Below are 20,327 nucleotides of genomic sequence, written 5' to 3' on the forward strand. Positions count from 1 at the left end.
AGAGAAGGTGTAGAAGTTTAGACAATGTCCGTCACAAAGAAATTTGTTGACGGGGAAGCTCCTGAGCAGTTGCGTTAGTTGACTTATAATCTGGTTTTCCTGTATTGATAAGTCACAGTTGTAACTTCGTTTATGAATGAATGCAGTGAAGCATATTCCCATAAAAAAAAAAAATTATGTTTTAATTGGCAACTCTATGCCCATAATTTAATTTTCCTGTGGCTAACAATTCAAAAAATAAAAAGAAAAAGAAAAAGAAAAAGAAAAGAAGAAAAGGAAGATGCATTATGTCTTAAAAACTTTATATTAAGCAATATATATATAAAGATGACGTGAAATGCAAGAGTAAGTTAATGATTCAAGAGTACCTTTATAAACTAGCCAACAAAAAAACTTGTAAAGTTATTAGAAGATTCAATTCTTGGGATTTTTTGCTCTCAATATTAGTAATTATTCTATGAAAGAATTCGTATAAAGATTAACTTTTAAGTCGAAGTTTCTTTATAATATATATCCTTAGGAGTTTTCCAATCCTATTTTGGTTTTTTTTTTATTTTTATCCTTTTTTGATAGAAAAAAATTTAGTTGTAAACATAACTATATATTAATATGTACATTAATTTATTATAATTAATAAAAATGTAGATTTTATTAAATATAATATTAATTTAAATTTTAAATATAAAAAAATTAATATTAATAAACAGATTAACGCAACCTGTTTATATCAAATCTCATTCGACAGTGCCTGAACGAGGGGATCAAAAGTTCAAGCTGACGACCCGAAGGAGTCGAAGGACACATTTGAAACTTCCCCCCGCACCTCCCCCCCCCCCAAAAAAAAAAAACAAACTCTCTCTCTCTCTCTCTCTCTCAAGACTCGGCTGCTGATCCTTTGTCCGAGACCGAAACTCTGCTCGCGCAGTTTAAATCCGGTCTGTCGTGAATGGAGGCTATCAGAAAGCAAGCCACCAAGCTCCGAGAACAGGTCGCTAGGCAACAACAGGTTCTCTCTCTCTCTCTATTTGATCATTACGGCCAAGTTCTTAGGCCAGATCACCTAGTATTTTCACCTGTCATGGCAACTAGATCCGTTGTAATGCTAAAGATATAATCTTTTTGTTATTCTTTTTATTTGATTTCCTCCAAAATCTATTTTTATTTTTTATTTTTTCCAGTTTATACGTTGTTTTAGTAAAACCATTTTCTTAATCTGGGCTTGTTTGGAATGTGGCAACACGGTAATAGCTATCCTTGCTGATATTTGGTTGATTATCCGACTAAGCCATGTTTGTACGGTAACAACAAGCATTGGATCTATCAAGTTCTGATTTTGAATTGGCAAATGAAAGAGAAATCTACAAAACGTTTTGCTTTCTTTTGTCTAATAAGCCATCATTGCTGCTGATCGATGCATGACATGTAGCCTTTAAAGGCAAACGATGAGCTGGGGAAATTTTTTTTTTTTTTCCTTTTGGCTTTAATTTTTTTTCCTTTTGGCTTTAATCGGCACTCTATGTTTTGGGTACACGAAATGGAACCTATTGCATCTAGGAGTTTGATTTGATAAATCAAAAAATGGGTTTATTGAGTATTTCACAATGAATATTTCTAAGTTTGCAAAGTTCTCGTCTTTAAATGTATATTTTGTTATAAGCTAGGACGTAGAGTAATTGGCTTGTCTTCGGTCCTAAACCTACTATCTGGAATTAGGCCATAGATAGTAAAACTGTTCCTATCACTGCAACTAATGGTACAAGTTATTTTGCCATTGGAATTTCCCAATCATATCTGTTGATGTCCGTCATTACCTATTCAAGCCTCCTTTACCATGATGGGGTTGTAAATAAGATAACATGGGAAGCACAGTGGTGCAATATCATTATCCTCTTGGATGCTTGACAGTGGAAATGGAAAAACAGATCTGGTGGTGGGTTTTATTTTGGTTTGCTAGAAAATAAACTAGCATTTTATGGGAGGCCTTTATGTGTTATGCAGTCATTTATATGTGTATTTCTGCCATTTCAGATATTCCTGGTGTGCTTTTCATGCTTGTATTCAGTGCTTGTTAGCCTTCTTTTCTTGTACATCCACGAAACTTGTGGTTTCAAGACTATTAAGTGTGTGCTTAACTTGCTAATCAAGAAATATTATAAGGCTTGTGTGCTTACTTTCACATTGATCATGGATTTGGTGCTCCACCTCATTCGTTCTTTCTTTCTGCTTATAGCTCCATATATTTTTTTAATAAAAAAATGCATGCCTTAATTAGAGCGTCCTCTTTATTTAACCTTTAATTTCATTATCTTGTTTTGGTTAGTTTTATTTTAATAATAACGTATGTTAACATTGAGGGCCTTTTTTAGGTTGTCCTCAAACAGTTTGGGGCAGGGGGATATGGAGGTTCAGATAACCTAGTTACTGATGAGATGGAATTCCAGCAGCATCAGAAACTTGAGAAGCTTTACATATCAACACGTGCTGGGAAGGTTTATCTTGTCCACCTCTGGTCCATCTTTAATCTTCTTTTTTCTCACTAAGATTTTATGCTAAAGCATCTTTTTTTTCCCCCCTCTCCCGACTTACAATGATTCACCCTTAAATCTTCAGCATTATCAAAGGGATATTGTTCGTGGTGTAGAAGGATATATTGTCACTGGTTCCAAACAAGTTGAAATTGGTGAGTTGGTGAAACTTTGATGCCATTTTCTTTAAGAAGGGTTCAACGTACAATGACTTAAAATGTTGATTCTGTCAACCATATCTTGTTCATAGGAACAAAGTTGTCAGAGGATAGCAGGAAATATGGCACGGAAAATACATGTACGAGTGGTAGTACATTATCAAGAGCTGCAATGAATTATGGGCGCGCTTATGCTCAAATGGAGAAGGAGCGTGAAAATCTGCTGAAAGCTCTTGGTACACAGGTTTGACCAAGATTTTAATGTGCCAGAAAATGAATTTCCCTGAATGTTGGTTGCAGGAGCATGATATCTGTTCCATACCTCCCAAGTCCATGTTTCCTCACATGAATTATAATTTTTGATTAGATGTCCTTGCAATTTTAACTGTCAAGTTGCATATATGGGTTTGGGATTCCTTTTACTGGATGAAACAAAGTAAGTCATGGTTATTTGGGATGAACAAGTAGTGATCCAATTATTAGTTGCATAATTGCAACTGCTCCAGCGTTTTGCTGAGTTACTGCTGAAATATGTCTTGGACTTACAAGAGGATTGGTTAGTGGGTTGAGAAAGACAGAAAGTAGTCCATTGGACAGAGAAATCAAGACACTGTATTTGACAAGGTATTTCAAATATCAAACGCTGCTTTTATGCAGTACAAGTGGTATGTGACTTTATGTTAAGTTGGCAGCAGAAAATCAAGTGACTTGTCCAGTGCATGGTCCTCTTCTACTTAATTGTCCAAATACCAAAAAGAAAAAAAAAAAAAAAAACAAGTCCTTATGTTTCACTTGAGTTTTTGTTACCTTGTCTGAGATTTTTTTAGAATTGTTGAAAGGCTTATCTTAGGTCTTGATTACATTAGATATAATTTGTATGATTTCAGATTCAATATATTCTTCACCAATCTCCCATATAATTGGCATTTTGATGTTGTTGGGATTTTGTTGAATGCTTTGATTATTAGGTGGCAGAGCCATTAAGAGCAATGGTAATGGGAGCACCATTGGAAGATGCCCGACATCTTGCCCAGCGTTATGATAGAATGCGACAAGAAGCTGAGGCTCAGGTATTTTTCAAGATGGCTTCTTGCTGGGTTTTTATTTTTATTTTATTTATTTATTTATTTTTTTATCTGGAGATATTGACTTGACAAGTGTACTGGAACTGTAATTTTAGTCTTACGAGCCTGTAAAACACTTCATGTTGAACCTAGACAGGCAATTGAAGTGTTGAAACGACAAGGAAAAGTGAGAGAAACACCAGGCAATAGTGAGAATGTTATGAAACTGGAAGCAGCTGAAGCAAAGCTACAAGATTTGAAATCAAACATGGCAATACTAGGGAAGGAAGCTGCTGCAGCAATGGCTGCTGTTGAAGCTCAACAACAGAGGTTAACTCTCCAGCGACTTATTGCCATGGTACTGAAAATTCCCATCCAAATTTAGTACAGGTTCAGATAGTATATTTGGTATAAACATTTTAGGAAATCAAATTTGAAATTTTGCCCATCCTTTTTCTTCTGTATTGTGAAGGTTGAAGCAGAACGTAGTTATCATCAGAGAGTGCTTCAGGTGCTTGATCAGCTCGAAGGTGAGGTATGCAATCATGTCACCATGTCCTTAACCATTATGCTATTTACCATTGTGACTGAATTTACAGTAAAATGACGTGAATAGTTTTCTGTATCAATTTGTGAATTTTTACTGTCAGCCGCTTTTATGCACAGATGATTTCCGAACGACAACGGATTGAAGCAGCTCCTACTCCTAGTATGGATAACACAATGCCTCCACCTCCATCATACGAAGAAGTCAATGGCATATATGCTTCTCCAACCAATAATGGAACAACAGACTCCACGGGTTTCTTTTTAGGGGAGGTCAGTAATTTAGTATATCATGTTCCTACCTATGACTTTTGACTGATGTAGCTTCCGCATTGGCCCAATCAAGTGATTAGGTGGCTGGATTTGATTGGACCACATCCTAACAAAATATTAGTCTGTGCATAATACTTTTAAAGATATGCTAAGAATTGTGAGAAAACTAGAAATCTTTTTTTAACTATTATTTATAACATTTTAAAAATAAAGCAAATAAAATATTGAATATATTTTTTATGGGGAACAATATATTTGTTAGATTGATTATATGTATTTACATGTGTGTGTGTGTGTGTGCATATATATATATATCTTATGATTTGTGTACCCATAGATGAACAAGGATTAATTTTACTTCCCCACCTTTTCCAAGGACAATGCAAAAGTTTCTTTCAATAACAAAAAAAGGGGGAGGTGGTTGGATCCAGCCCATTCAAATTGAAATTGTTACTGAATGAGACATGTTTTTGTATACCAGTGTAAGCTTTGTTATGCCAAAACCTAAAAATGTTAAGTTAGGTAGTTAGCAATACTTCCAATGTGAGTGTTGATATTCGTGTATCAGAAATATGAGTAATAGTTGATTAAATATAGCAGATGGTAAATGAATACACTGGTGTTATCATGGATTGGTGGTTATTGGTTTAGTTGTTTACCAAGCAAGCTTGAGTTCAATTCATGGTACTTGCATCTTTGAAGAAACTCATACTTTTTGGTTAAAACCAAACCCGGCTAGTTCATTGGAATGGGGCTGGGTCGCACAGGTCAGACAAAAGCCCTGATGGGTGAATGGGTTGGCTGGATTTTGACCAAGTTAAAACGTCATTGAAACATGGCTGGGTCAGTCAGGCCAGAATAAAACTCTGATGGGTCCATGGGTTTGACTAGATTTTGTCCACATCTGATCTTATTAAACAGCCAGCCTGGTCTATCCACCGGGTCTATGAGCAAAAGTTGAGTTTAATAACGAATTTGTCTTTTGATTGTATGTGATGATATGTAATTCTGTTGCAGGTTGTGCATCCACACCAAGCTGAATCTGATGTGGAGCTCAATTTGTCAATTGGTGACTACATTGTTGTCCGAAAGGTTTGCAGCTTGCTTGACTTAATTACTTATAATCTAACACTTTATATACTTTGTTCCCTCTTTTGATATTTTGGCTAGTAATGTCGTACTTTGTCTGCTTAAACTGATTTGGTGAATGCAAACCTGATTGCAGCCCATTTTGGCTTGGCCCGACCCACCAACATGATAATAAGTGAACATATTTTCTGAAATAATCTTTAGTCTAACATAATATTTTTGAAAGATTAATGATGCTAATTTTCTTTCATACAACTATAATATAGAATATAGCACATTAACAACTTTTGTGTTAGTTTTTTTTTTTGGTGGTTAGAGGAAACTGCTTATCCTGTTGGGTTTTCGTGGGGCCAAAATCGTATTCAGAGATTGCGTATGCAATTTCTTCCAAAAGGAGCATTTCGCGGGTTCCCATCAAAAGCTTTTTTCGTCTGTTATGTTCTATATGTGCCGAATCCAGGAATCCTGCCCAAGTATAATCAATCATGTTTCGTCTTCTTGACAGGTGACAAACAATGGGTGGGCTGAGGGTGAATGCCAAGGGAAAGCAGGTTGGTTTCCATTCGGATACATTGAAAGAAGGGAACGTGTTCTTGCAAGCAAGGTGGCTGAAGTGTTCTGAGCTATTGTGTTCTTTTGGCATCTTTAGCCTAAGGATTTTGTACGTGTGGATGTTTTGCTCCAGCCTCCAAGGTGTGATCTTGTTTTCTTGCAAATAGAACCCATAATGTTACATATATCTATGTGAAATAGATGCTAGGTTGCCCTTCTTTGGTTTCTCAAATGTTATAAACATTTCTTTCTAATTTTATGGCCCCTTTCTATGCAAAGATGTCCTTTTTTTTTCCTAATCAAGCATATATATCATTCAATAAGGAAAATGGATACATAAGGAGGTGGTGGGATTTCTCAACAAACACCCCATTACAACAACCACTGCGCAAAAGTTAAAAAAAAAAAAAGAAAAAAAAGAAGGAAGTTTTAGGACCAAATACTTGGTCCTCACCCATACCCCACAAAGAGGGAGCGGTCTTAAATGACGGTTTTTTATAGTTTGCACAACTGTGCGAATTATGAAGCCATCGTTGGAGGTGGTGGAAGCTGAATGTGCATTACAATTTCTTGTCTTGAGATATTTCCTGAAGAGACCTGTATTCCCTTCCTCAAGATCATCGGTTAAGGAAAACGTAAACATAGTAAGAAGACCAGCATTGAATGGGTTGGATCGTGGCGGGCCAAGTTTCTTCATGCGCACTTGTGGTGGCATGTGGAGACTGCGCACTTGTGGTGATTGTGAGATGAGGTGGGGCAGATATGGAAGATTTTGAGATGGAGAATTTACTGGTGTGGCGCGTCTAGCTGACAGGCGAATTATGGCGCGGCGGCCCTTGACGACCATGCTTTTTGCTGCGATTCCACTTCATCCCGGTAGATTGGCAGTTGGAGAGTTGTGTGGTGGGGCGCGTGTTAATAGTCGATCGCCGGAGTACGGTAGATCTAACCAAAATCAAGCTAGTGGAAAGGAGATAAAAAAACACTAGCATAAAAATATTTACATAGATCGGTACTAGAAAAGGAATGGAAATGAGCTAGAAACACTCAGAAAGGAATAGTAGTTTTTCTAGAGAGAAGGGGAGTTTCTCTTTTTAGAAATGAAATGTCGAGCTGCATGTGCAAATATGTCCTTATTTGTACGTGTTGATGATGAGTGAATAGATGGCCCCTTTCTTCATATTCCATCTTTTGTTTTCTACTTCACCTTCTCAGACTATCCCTCTGGTTATAGAGAAATTCTTATTGTAGTCCCCGAATGGGGACTGCGTTGCCAGCATAATGAAACGCAGTGTTTTATTATTAAATAAAACGTTGCGTTTCATTATAGGAAACCAAAACGTCCCATACATAGATGAAATCGCCCTCATCGCCCAGATGAAATCGCCCCCCCTCACCCCGTCGCCGTGGTCGTCACCTCTCCCCATCGTATGCTACGTCGTCGTCTTCTTCCTCAGAGAAGAATAAATCCCCTTTCTTCTTTAGATGCATATAAAAATCATAGAATGTGTTTGTGTTTGGTTCTGGTAAATCCCCTTGCTAATTCTTGATGTCCCACTAATTAGTACATAGTATTCATTTATTTCCACATATGAGTGAAACTCGAGCAAGTGATTTGCAAAAGGATGGCTACTATCCTTGCAATCGATCTTCCTCCTCGTTTTCTAAAAAACAAGAACTGTAAATGACTAAAATGGAAGAAAAGAAAAACGAATGAGGTAAAGCTTGAGACCCAAAAAAAAAAAAAAAACTTAAGGAAAATGGAACGAAAACAAACAGAATGTTCCGTTGATGGTAGAGGAAAAGGGAAAGAAAACAAACATTGAGTATGTGATGCCGTTGATGGTGGAGGTGGTTTTTCCATTCATGGAGATTTGGTCTGGGCACAGCAGTATTCGTGCAGAATGTCAAATGTTATCATTTAGCTTTAGGTTGTAGAAGGAGGGGTAAAGTAGTAATTACAAGCCTAAAAATGTGGACAACCTAGTCATTTTAGACATTAGGACTGCAATACAGTCCTCTTAGAGGATTGCCGACTATATATAGCACCGCTCCTGGTTATAAATCTTACGTTCTCTATAGCCTTGTTATGACTTGAAAGAAATTTTCCTTTCCCAGCCATTCAACACATGATGGTTTTACAGTGCAACGGAACTTGGCAGAAAGATTATCTGAACTCGTAGCACCTGCCATGTGGTCATTTTCTTGTTAGTTCACATATAGAGATTTTAATGTGCTTCATGGGGCTGGAATTTCACGTGCAAGGGTTAAAAAGTAGAGGGACTGCTACCATATGGATAAAGTTAACAGGAAAAAATCTCTTTTCTCAACGGTGGGAGTCATGGCAGGGAACAAGCGGAGCCATCACCAAAAACTGTAAACAGTCTAATTGAGGGTGAAAGAAAGAAAAATGTAATAGCTATCTTAAGTGTCCAATGCTTAACATTTCAAGGAAAAGTACTAAACTGGGGCTCATTTGATGTATCATCGAATTTGGAAACTACAGGATAAAGGTTTTCTCCCAAGAGGTTGGGAACTACATGAACTGTATTTGGAATCTTTATAGTTGATATACATTCTTAATATATATAATATATATTTATGATATTAAACACAAACATAAATCGAGTTTTATCGAACAAAGCATGCACTTGGAAGCCAACCATGCTGACAGGAAACTCGAGAAGTCCTGCGTAAACACCAAACAACAAAATCAGCAGCAGGCAGGCAGTCAAAGAAAATAATAATCTTCTTTTAATTGTTCCATCAAATCATCAATTTTAACACCGATGAAACCTTACTTTAATTGTTTGGTCGTTTGGCATTGAGATAAGCAAAAATGATGGACAATACAATGAACAGCATAACAATCTGCATTTGAGGTCAACATATTAGCATTAGATTTTCTAACTATAATATTCTTTTTGGGGGAGGAGGGGGTGGCTCAAATAAAGAGAACCATCAAGTGTTTGGAAACAGCATCAGGTTGATATATTAGCATATACTTACAAGAGCAGAATTGTATCTAGGCTCGCTCCTGACTATGTAAGATTTTCTGACAAAATCCATAAAAAATTTGTCAGAAATTATATAAAAATGACGGCAATAACAGTCACGAAACATGTATAAAGTTCATAGAAGACCATATAGAAACTGTGACAACCTGTTGTTAAGGACTCCAGAATCCCTGCAGGTTTTCTGTACTGCTTCCAGCCTGCTCAACGTTCTTGTTGCATTAGGGTCACTCTTGTTGACCTAAAGTAGTCAATAGCGCGTTATGCTAGAAACAGATTAGAAACTTGGTTTCACAACAGAAGCAACACGACTCAAATATGCTAAGTATAACACTTCCTTCATTGCAAAGTATAGATATGTCCACATAGCTTGGAAGCACTGAATATTTATTTCGTTCCCACAAACAGAATTCATGTCCAGAAAATCTGTTTGGCATAAAAATTGCAGGTCATCATATCTAGGGGTCTGGTAGAACAATCAATACGTCCAAACTGGTTTATGAAAAATTCTAGAAGCATAGGATATGAAAGATAATTCCAATATATGAACACGACAGAATAAATATATAGTTGCAATAGAACATATCTTGCTAAATATTAAGAAAAAATTATTAAGAAAAGCATTGTACCTTCGATTTCAGCAAACAAGAGAAATCAAAGAAAGCACCATAGACATCAGCCATCATTTTTGTTCGGTCAATGACTTTGGCAGTAAGACCTAGACACCATAACCACAATCAATGAATACCATTTGGATGGAAGCTATCACACGATAAATATGAGAGAGAACTAGGCATGCAGCGTCACGACCCTTTATTATTTATCTGAATACACTGTTATTTTCTTTTTCATAAAATGAAAAAAGGACATCAAATGTTGTATTGCATTATAGTTTACGCAGGTTCTGGCAGGTGGGGTTGTGTATACAAGGTTTCCTTCCCAGGGGGTGGGTGTTCCAAGAGCCTACCATAGTGAGGCTCCACATCATCAAAAAATGAAGTGTGGGAAACATTGTGAGAAGCATATGATATGATAAAATAGCTAATACAGTCATGTTAAGAAAACCCTTCATTTTAAGAAGTCATCCATCAACAGTTCTTCGAAGAAATGGATCAAAGTCAAAGTCCATAAGCATAGATAACATCTCTCCATTTCTTATTTCAACCACCAGTTTGTCAGAAAATTGCACGATGGCCGAATGTGAACCCAACAGCAGTGGGCACTGCCATTCGTATAGTTTCAGATTGGCCTAAGCTTCCTGAAGACCCAACAACTCCCAAAGAAATCACTGCTAGGTTTTAAGCCAAGGTGCAGTGACTATAAAACTGTTCTTTGTAGGCTACTAGCTCCCTTAATGTCCACCTTAAAAGCAAGTCCATATCTTTTTTCCCCACAAGTCATCACTTTAAAAGAAACCGCACTACGTACAAAAAGTAGAAAAGGTCTAAAGAGTTGCCAAAAATGGAACGAGACCTCGCAAAGGCCCATTCCAATGTCTCATGAAATTGATGTGGTCCAGCATTCACCACAACACTCCACATCATCAGAACTGAGAAAACTTTTAGGTAGCCTAAAATGAGAGCAAAGATCTGCAGTGACAATTCTTTTTTTCTCAATGACCCTATATAAGAAAAAACAGATGTATGGAAGATGCAAAATTTAATTTCCATGAGACCTCCACACATGCCGATCAAATTTTCGGTTGTCTAACATGCATTCAGTTTCTGCTGAAAGGAATAATTAACTTACCACGCCTCATTTTCACTACACCTCGGAAGACTTCAATGTTGTTGTAGCACAATGCCAGTGTTCCAATTGCCATGATCTAGCAAATATAGCATAAGTCAAATACCAAAGAAACACCTAACAATTATTTTTAAACATGAAAGAAAAAAAAATCTAAAACCACACACCAGAAATCAGGAACTTCAGATTTTGTACCATATGCAGATCAGAATAAATATATGAAAAGATTGTAACTTTGCAAGTTACATGTGCATAAATGCATACACTCATGCCTCTATGTCAAATTATCGGACATGATAAAAATAAAAGCTCAGAGTTTATTAATTTATTAACTTTTTCTTAAAAATATTAACTAAAAAAGGCCACAAAGTTCATTGAGAAGATTCCGTACCTGGGGAATAGCACAAAATCGAAATATTGAGGGATCTCGTAAGGCAGCCATGTACTTCAAGCAATCTTCTACATGCATCAGAGCATTGGTGACCATGTTATTCAAACATTGCACTGCCTTTTCAGAGTTTTCCTCATATTTCAAGTCCTGGATCACAAACATAAAAAAAATGCCCATGAGAAAAGACAAAATATAATGATGGTGAAGTACAGTTTTACTGTGTTTTTAGACTCCTACCACTCTACTGAAGATCGGTGATAAAATTTGGTTTGCATACATGAGAAGGCAACAAACATAGAAAAAGAGACCAAGTAGTAGAATTGAGATAAAGCATGGAAAAGAGTTGTACCTCAAGTTTGTTAACATACTTCCTCCAGATCTCACGAGGCCAAAACATGCAAGACTTAGGTATCTCGTTAATATCCTCAAGATAATCTCGTATTATGTTTGTTTTCTGTGATTGTAGAATGTCTAGTATTGAATCAAACTTCCAAGCAAAAGGAACTAAAGTGAAAATTCATTGGTTGCTCCAAATATTTTTGCATTACCTGAAGAAATAAACCCATTGAATTTGAGAGATAATCTGAAGCCAAATCTTCTGACCCAGAGGCATGAAAAAGCTTGGACAAACCTAGTCCAACAAGTCCCGCTACGTAGTGGCAGTATTCATCATAGTCATCAATGGTCTCTACCTGCAGCATGAGGAAATATATATGGGTGTCACACAAATACATATTTTCTTTGCATCTTGTGTTCGGCTATGCAGCTTATAGAGAGCAGTTCCAATAAATGGTGGGGCATTTTAATGATCCAAACTAGCCTTAATTACTTCCTAAGAGAACATTATTTCTAGTGAAAAAAATATAGCTCACTACGTAACTGAAATACACCCACCAAATGGGGAATATATATATATATATATCTAATTTGGATAACATATGACAAAAAAAGGAGAAAGCTGTGAGCTGCTCGTAGTAACTTATGGCATGACTATTCAATAGTGGGGATCATAGGCCTAAGGAAAAAGGGAACGATTTACTTTATTTTGTGGTGGGTGGGAGGGTGGCAGGGATGGTCCAATTACACAGATGAAATTCTGATACAAGCTTTCGTTGGATTCGGCCAGGTAGCACTCTTTGGGCAGGTCATTATAATGAGGGAAAACTTGTGTCATTCAATATCATTAGTTCCCCCAGCCAACCATTTCCAACTGGGGATAATTTATGAAATGAACATAAACTCAAGAAAACAATATGAAAATCTCCAGCCACCATTAACCCTTCTCCAGAATGAGCATGCATAACAAACCTCCTTGCATATAAATTTTGCCATTCCTGCGCCCATTCTTTTGGTAATATCCTCAATTGCCTCCTGATAACTGCAAAATTGACAGGAGTAATGTAAGTTATTTTCCAAAAGCATGTAAAGCAATAAATCATACAACTATTTATAAGTGGAATAAACAGATGCTGCAAAGTTTTGAATCATATAGCATATCCTATAGATCCCAAGTCAGTTATTCATTTGACGCAGACTTAGAAAGGGCACAATCACACAAAGGGACCAATAAAACATGGTCCATAACTTTTCTTGGACCCTAATGGCAGCTTTAGATTCTAGAGTGTCTTAAACAATCACTCTAGGCATCTTAAGTTGAGTATTCCAATTTAAAAACATCAACAATATGTTGAAGAAGCAGTTTATAATATAATTGATCAGCATATTGAACCAGCGGGACTAACTATTCATTATGTATCCCACAAACACTAGACTTCGGGAAAAAAGGATTCAATCTAGAAAATAACCTAGTTGACTGTATAGTTTCAGCACACCTCATTAACTACTTTGGAACATTCAGCGATACAGAAGAAATGCAAGGGTAACATAGATATTGCACGTACCATGTTATAAACTATATAATAAATAAGAGACAAACCCCATATGGTTGCAGTATCAGCAACAAATAACTGTACATAAAAAGTTAAGAAAACAAGGGAACTGGTGATTCAGATTATGATCAGGTCATGGAAGGAAAAGCTGTAACAGGAAAGATAAAAAAATAAAACCAATGTTCTCACATCCTCAGAAAATCATTTCAGTTATTCAAAGAAAAGTAACCTCTTTCCAAGCTCCAGAAAAGCAGTTGATACAAGGTGAAATTGGTCCATGAGAACTTTGTAGTCCTTTGCACCACCTTTAAGCAGAATAGAATAAGTAATATCAGTAGATGGATGAAGACTCAATTTTCTTTCACATGTTAACAGGCATGCAACATATAATCATACCTAAAAATTATTTCCATGGACTATTTTTTTTCAAGAACATAATAAATATGGAACCTTTTTCTTTGAAGAGATAAACTGATTAAATAAGAATGCTCAAGTCCTTGGTTTGGAAGCCTACTGCATTAATCTGAGATTGGAAACTTTACACATACACAGGTAATAACTTGGATAAAATAACAGATATTAAATAAAATAACATGAAAATCAATTAAAGAAACTTAATAACAGATATTAGAAATTGGTTAAATCGTTTGCTTACAACTGCATGCATATATTTACATATGTATGTACGTGTGACAACCAAAAGAGTTAACAGCAACAGAATTGAAGAAATAAAATGTGGTCCACAAAACTACAGCTCGAATCACCCACTTAATTGTCTACCTACAAGCACTACAAGTGATTTTCTAATGAATTTAATCACTCCTGTGTCAATAATGTGTATCAAATTGGATTTTTTTTTTTTTTTTTTTTTTTTTTTTTTTTTTTTTTTTTTTATGGCAGAATGAAATAGATGAAAAGTTCCTCACTCTATAGAATCTAGAAAAATAAAGTGAGAAAGAACAGTGCAAAATTTCATAAAACTCACAAGAAAAATGCCAGTCGCAATCATAAATGTGATGATGAAAAGCTGTCAAAATAGGCACTTTAACATCTGTAGGTATGCTTGTATCATCCTCTGAAAGAATAACATCATGGAAAAGTTCATTAGTTGGGTGAATCAATAATAACACATAGAACTGAGAGTTGGAATCCAAAAGGAATTGAAATTGATGCCAAAACAAAACCAACAGCTTTTTTTTATTGCTTTGTATGTAACAATCTACGGAAGAACATTACGAAAATCATATCAGTTTGACAGAGTGAGCAGCTATTAAAATATGCAGCCTTGTGATTCTAAATTTAAAACGTGACGAAGGAAATAATGTATAAGTTTGAATGAAATTCCCCAATATTCAGAACAAAGTCCAACAGAGAGTAGAGTATTGACGTCGATAAATGCAACCCACAGGGCTTCAACTTGTTTGGGAGAAGTTATATTCTTTAACAAATCCCTGATGAGACTAAGGTATTTAAAATGGAAGTGCCTGGCTGGTAGCCTCAAGTATTCCTCTGTCAACACAAACATAACTATTTAATCTTCATTCATGATCTGATATTACCCATAACAAATATAACTAGAGCTACCAACGTGTAAATGAAATGTGGTCTCTTAAAGAATTTCAAGCTTAATGAAAAGACACATCAAGCTTGCATTTTACACAAGACGCAAACAACCGATTTGATATAGAGACCTTAAATTCATTCCCTCAGACAGAAAATTAACGAAGAAAAATCACAGAGAAAATTTAAGGTTATAGATAAGAATAATGATATATACAAGCCCCGTACAAGCCTCGACAGATACCGACATTACTCGACAGATGATGGGAACATACCAACAGTATCAAGGGCCCGAAGAACCAAATAGAATATGCATACCTGCAAAACCGTGAAAAGCATCACTGAGGCATCAAATATGATACATTGCTAGAAAGTAAAACAGTGAGTAATCCGACCACAAGACGGTCAAACCCGAACCCCAGATAATCATATTCATATCATTGAAAATCCCAAACAACCAAACACTTTCCAGAACAAGAACATTACGCATCACAACAAAACCACCAAAATCATTCAGATTGCACACTCCCCAGTCCCCACGCAAATTCAAACGGCAACATACGGCACCCACGAAAAAATGGAAGAAAATAAAACCCGGATTAACCATAATTCTATACAATACAAGACATACGTAAGTGCGGGAGGGAAGCTTACAGCGTTGCGAAGCTCGGCAGGGAGCTGCTGAATAACGAGAGCGAAGCTACGAGAGACCTTGTGGAGCATGCTGTAGCAAAAGGCCCAGTGTGGTTCGGGAGGGATCTGCTTCTCGGCGTGCCGAGCAGCTATCTTCAGCTTCATCAGCGGGTAAATGTCATCGGGGTGTTTCAGAATCACGCACACTCGGCCCATCCTTTTCCTTCTTTCTCAAATCGAATTCTATTTCGTCTCCGGAAACCGAGAGAAAGCGAAACTACGGATACACGAAGTAGCTGGCTTTTCGTAGATGCAGATGAAGTCAGTTTTTTTGTTCTCTTGAGGAGTCTGAGAAGAGAGGGAGAGAGAGAGTTGCGAGCGCAAAGTCGTTGAAGTGCGATTCGTAATATGACTTTCTTTCAGAACGATATTCATACAGGATAATGTGCGTGCGTGTGTGTATATATGATATTTCTTTTAGGAAAATTTTATGTGCAGTCATTTTCGCAGACTTTTTTGTGTATTCCAGTGATATGATTAGTTGTGTATTAAAAAAAAATTAATCCAGTCAATCATATCAGTAGAGTGCGCAAGAAATACGCAAAAATAACTATATGTAGCATTACTCTTTCTTTTATGAATAGAACCAATAAAATTACGATGAAAATGGGTTGTATTTTTCGTGTATCAGAATTCAGAAAAGAGATTGGCTCTTTTTTGTCTCTTTTGGTGGGTGTTGGTCGTTTTCTTCTTTTTCTGTACTTTTAGGGGCCTCGAAGTCGTGTAAAACGAGGAAGTTACCAGCCGGAAAGCGTGGACTTGAGGTTTGAATGTCTTTTCTTTATATTTACGAATTTACCCCCACAAAACACGTCTTTCGATATGATATATAAGATTATAAAATAAATTTCATAAAATTATATTAATTTATTAATTTATTTTATATAATCTCTATATCTTTAGCAGCTTTCCTTAATAGATTTTGACATCATCAATATCTTGCGATAGAAAAAGTCTATAAATTCCATCCATTAGAAAAAGTCTATAAATTCCAGCCTATTAAATTTTATAATTTTATTAAAAAAATATAAATAAATGGATAAATACACCAATTCTTTACAATTTATTTTAAAATAATTTTATTTAAAACTTTATAATACAAAGAGTAGTACTCTTTTATTATTGTGTAATGTAATGTGAATCCATCATTCTATATCGATGTTATTTTTCATTTTTCTTAAATTTATATTAAAAAATTTAAGAAATATTCTTTTATTTTAAATTTCTACAAGTGCGCGCAAATTTTGAGTTTCTCCTAATTAGGTAATATGGAAATAATTAGTTATAAAAAGATTGTACAAAAGTAATTTTATAAATTAACACGACTTTATATTATTCATTAGATTATAAAATTATTTTTATTATAAAGTAGATCTAACAAATAACATAAAACTATATTAGTTTATGAGATTAATTTTGTATAATTTCTTTGTAGTTATACATTTCTAGTTTAATAATTATAATTTTTTATCTTTTTTTTTTTTTTTTTAATATTGTATGACTATGACAATGATGAGATAGTGATATAGTTTTTATATTCTTCAATACTAATTTATTTCTTCTTATTTTTTATGTAGATTTTATATTTATTCACTTTTTTAAAAGGTAAGGGTTTATCCAATTTAGGATTGAAAATATCATATCTCTAGTATGTGCAAATTTCACATACTTTAAAAAAAAAAGTTAAGATCCACTGTTAAAAATTTAATTTTTTCATGAATTCAGATTTATCCAAATTTTCAAATTTTAAACAGAATACTTATGGCTTGTATAATTTAGTACTGCAAATATTATTTATTAAGAAGTTATATTTCTTTATTTTTTTTATTTGCTAGATTTACTTTTAAAGATATTTCAAGCTAATAATTTGAAGTCTTAAGTTCAATTTGCGGGCACAAAATTCCATTGTACATCTTTATCGACATAATCAATTGATCATGCCATACTCGTTATCTCCTGATCTGTCATTGTTATTACTTACTTTTATCACCATTTTTCAACATTGAATCACTGATATTGATTTTTGAAAATTTCTATTCATAATAACTTAAGTGAATTGATGTGCCAAACATAGATCAATTATTTATTGGAAAATAACTAAACGTGACAAACACGAGGTTAAAGTCGTTCAAATTTGTCAAAAAGGGCGCTAGTAAGAGATGAATAAAATAATTAACAAAAAGATTAATAAGCAATGAAACACGTAGTCGGAGTCGGAGGTGGAGGTGAACCGCCTCTGATCCGCTTCAACTCGGGCTCCGACTCTACTCAGACTTCACTTTAATATTGTACATATTTAATAAAAATATATGTATTTTTTTATATATTAATCATATAAATATGATAACATGTAATAATAATGTATAAATACTAAAATGTATAATAACATGTAACACCAATGGATAAACACTAATATATAAATAATAAATTTATAATAACATGTAATACTATGTATAATAACTAAAGTATTGATTATGTAGATTTTATATAATTAGATCTTATATAGTTAGTTAAACTCAATAATATATATACTAGCATGAGTTAATTATTATTATAAAGATATCTATATTCTTTATACATTAATCATATATTTTATATAACTATAACTTATAAAGTGAGTTAAATACTAGTATGGAAAAATGTACCTAAAATAATACACTTTTACTATAATAACATGTAACACTAATTTACCTAATATACCATGTAGTAGTAATGTATAGACTATAGTAATCAATCTATGATTTTATAATAACTTATAACATGTAATATTAATTTTGTTCTTTTTTCTTCATGCACAAGTTGGAATGAAATTCGTTGCAATTTATTTTGGTTCTTTTGTTGTAAGTTGTAACTTGTTGATGGAATTAGAACTTGATGGATGATGAGCCATGAGTTGGTTGGATAATTTGGGAGGATAGATAATGATAGATAATTAGTTTGTAATTTTGGTTATGTATTTTTAATGTGTGTATCATATTTGAAAAATTTCTTATTGCAAGTTTGAATTTTGTTTTATTTTACGGTATCCAAGATTTTAATGTGTGTATCAAGTTCTAAGGATCTAAGCATGAATGATCATTGTGTGAATGATTTCTTTTTACAAATTTGGTTAAATAAATTAGAAATTAGAAATTATATATTTTTTTTAAAAATTGATATGGAAGTCCAAATCTGATTAGAGTACAAAATTGTAAAATTAAAATATCAAATGGATCAAGGAAAAAAGTCCAATAAAAAAGCCTAACTCCGACTCCGCTCCAACAAGTCAGAGTCGAAGTCGGAGCGGAACCTATAGAAGTCGGAGTTAGAGTCGGAGGTCGGATTCGACTTCTGACAAAGTAGGAGTCAGAGTCAGAGGACGACAATACCGACTCCGAAAAGTCAGTGCTCAATCCTATTTCCTTTGCTTTTCGTAACCTTCCATCTAGAATCTTCCCTTCTTCTTTCTTGAGTTAGCAGATGTGGACCTCAACCTACCAGGGGTGAAAACCGACATATCGGTTTCGGTTTTGGACAAAAACCGAGACCGAACCGATGGGGTGAAACTGATGAAAATCTCGACCGAAACCGGCCGGAGAAGGGGGAGGAAACCGTCGTCCTCGATCTCGGCGTAACTCCGGTCGGTTCGTCGGCGTCGTCGGTGGTTGTGTGCGCCGTGAGAGAGAGTGAGAGACCACGGTGACTGCGTGGCTGGCGAGAGAGAGAGATACGAAGAAGAAGAAGAAGACGAAGGGAGAGAGAAAGAGAGAGAGAGAGAGAGGAGTGGCGGCTGGTGAGAGAGAGAGATACGAAGAAGAAGAAGACGAAGGGAAGAGAGAAAGAGAGAGAGAGAGAGAGATACGAAGAAGAAGAAGAAGAAGACGAAGGGAAGAGGAACGGCGTTGTGTTAACCCTATAGTTAAAACGGCGCCGTTCGTTTAAATTTTTTTTCCAATACTAAGCCATAAAACGACGCCGTTTCACTTCAGTTTTGAGTGAAACGGCGCCGTTTAGATAAGTATATTTAAAAAAAAATATAAATATAAATAGTCGGCCGGTTCAACGGTTTTTAGGGGGGTGAACCGCTACCGAACCGACCGACATCGGTTTTACATAAATAGCACCGACGGCCGACCGATTCTCTGCCGGTTTCGGCCGGTTCCGTGCGGTGGCGGTCGGTTGGCGTTGGTGGCGGTCGGCGGCGTTGGTTCCTGTACAGCCCTACAACCTACAATACACACATGAGAATTTAAGCCCGTATAAGTCTAAGTTAAGTAAAATTGAGCCCAATTCTATTTTTACTGTATAATCAATCTTTACTTATGTCAATAGCCCAAATGTTATGCATTGTTTATTAAATACTATTTTTGCCAATAAAACTTATTTAATCAAGTGTAATAAGAGTACTTAAAACAACATTATTTCCCTTTTATCATTATACAATCTAATTTATTCTCCATCATATCTTGTTTATTGTGTGAATCAATTAGTATAAATTAGTGTAATTGATTTATTGTATTTCCATTATTTCTCTAATCTCATTTATCTATCTATAAATAGGGACATGTATTATATATTCAAGAACAATTGAGATTAGTAAAAATTTATCCCTCATATTCCCTTATCCCTTTTCCTTTCTCCATCACTTTTTCTATTTTATTTTGTTTAATTTATACATGGTATAGAGACCTTGACTAATGCTAAGCTTGATTTTATGGATTATTTTTTTTTATTAAATTCTTTTGTTAACTTCCTCTTACAAAATTTTCTTAGCTATGTCCCTTTTTCAATACAGGTTTTCTTATATCGAACTAGCAATCGATTGTACTAGTTGTTGTCAACATTTTA

At 35.1% G+C, this 20,327-nt stretch overlaps 2 protein-coding genes across 3 annotated transcripts; one reads left to right on the top strand and one right to left on the bottom strand.

Annotated features, from left to right (window-relative positions):
• The first annotated feature begins 808 nt into the window (after positions 1-808).
• Positions 809-6,485, top strand: LOC122314028 (SH3 domain-containing protein 2-like). The gene is made up of 10 exons (XM_043129407.1): positions 809-1,006; positions 2,367-2,489; positions 2,611-2,680; positions 2,776-2,927; positions 3,652-3,753; positions 3,905-4,105; positions 4,220-4,282; positions 4,414-4,566; positions 5,584-5,658; positions 6,161-6,485. Exons 1-10 carry the CDS (start codon positions 947-949, stop codon positions 6,275-6,277), a joined length of 1,116 nt encoding a protein of 371 aa, XP_042985341.1. The 5' UTR covers positions 809-946; the 3' UTR covers positions 6,278-6,485.
• Positions 6,486-8,665: 2,180 nt separating this feature from the next.
• On the bottom strand, positions 8,666-15,875 carry LOC122314026 (squalene synthase-like). 2 transcript variants are annotated; one of them, XM_043129404.1, is made up of 14 exons: positions 15,462-15,875; positions 15,083-15,125; positions 14,233-14,322; positions 13,477-13,552; positions 12,667-12,736; positions 11,907-12,050; positions 11,708-11,812; positions 11,359-11,505; positions 10,971-11,046; positions 9,851-9,939; positions 9,371-9,462; positions 9,217-9,262; positions 9,009-9,078; positions 8,666-8,896 (listed from the first exon to the last, which is right to left on the bottom strand). In XM_043129404.1, the coding sequence occupies exons 1-13, from the start codon at positions 15,654-15,656 to the stop codon at positions 9,010-9,012; spliced, it is 1,242 nt and encodes a 413-aa protein (XP_042985338.1). In that variant the 5' UTR covers positions 15,657-15,875; the 3' UTR covers positions 8,666-8,896; position 9,009. The 2 variants fall into 2 exon arrangements, with proteins under 2 accessions (XP_042985338.1, XP_042985339.1); XM_043129405.1 differs by lacking the exons at positions 8,666-8,896; positions 9,009-9,078; positions 9,217-9,262; positions 9,371-9,462 and adding an exon at positions 9,476-9,647.
• Between the last annotated feature and the right edge of the window lie 4,452 nt (positions 15,876-20,327).

Source organism: Carya illinoinensis, chromosome 6 (genome assembly GCF_018687715.1).
Source record: "Carya illinoinensis cultivar Pawnee chromosome 6, C.illinoinensisPawnee_v1, whole genome shotgun sequence".
NCBI classification, from domain to species: domain Eukaryota; kingdom Viridiplantae; phylum Streptophyta; class Magnoliopsida; order Fagales; family Juglandaceae; genus Carya; species Carya illinoinensis.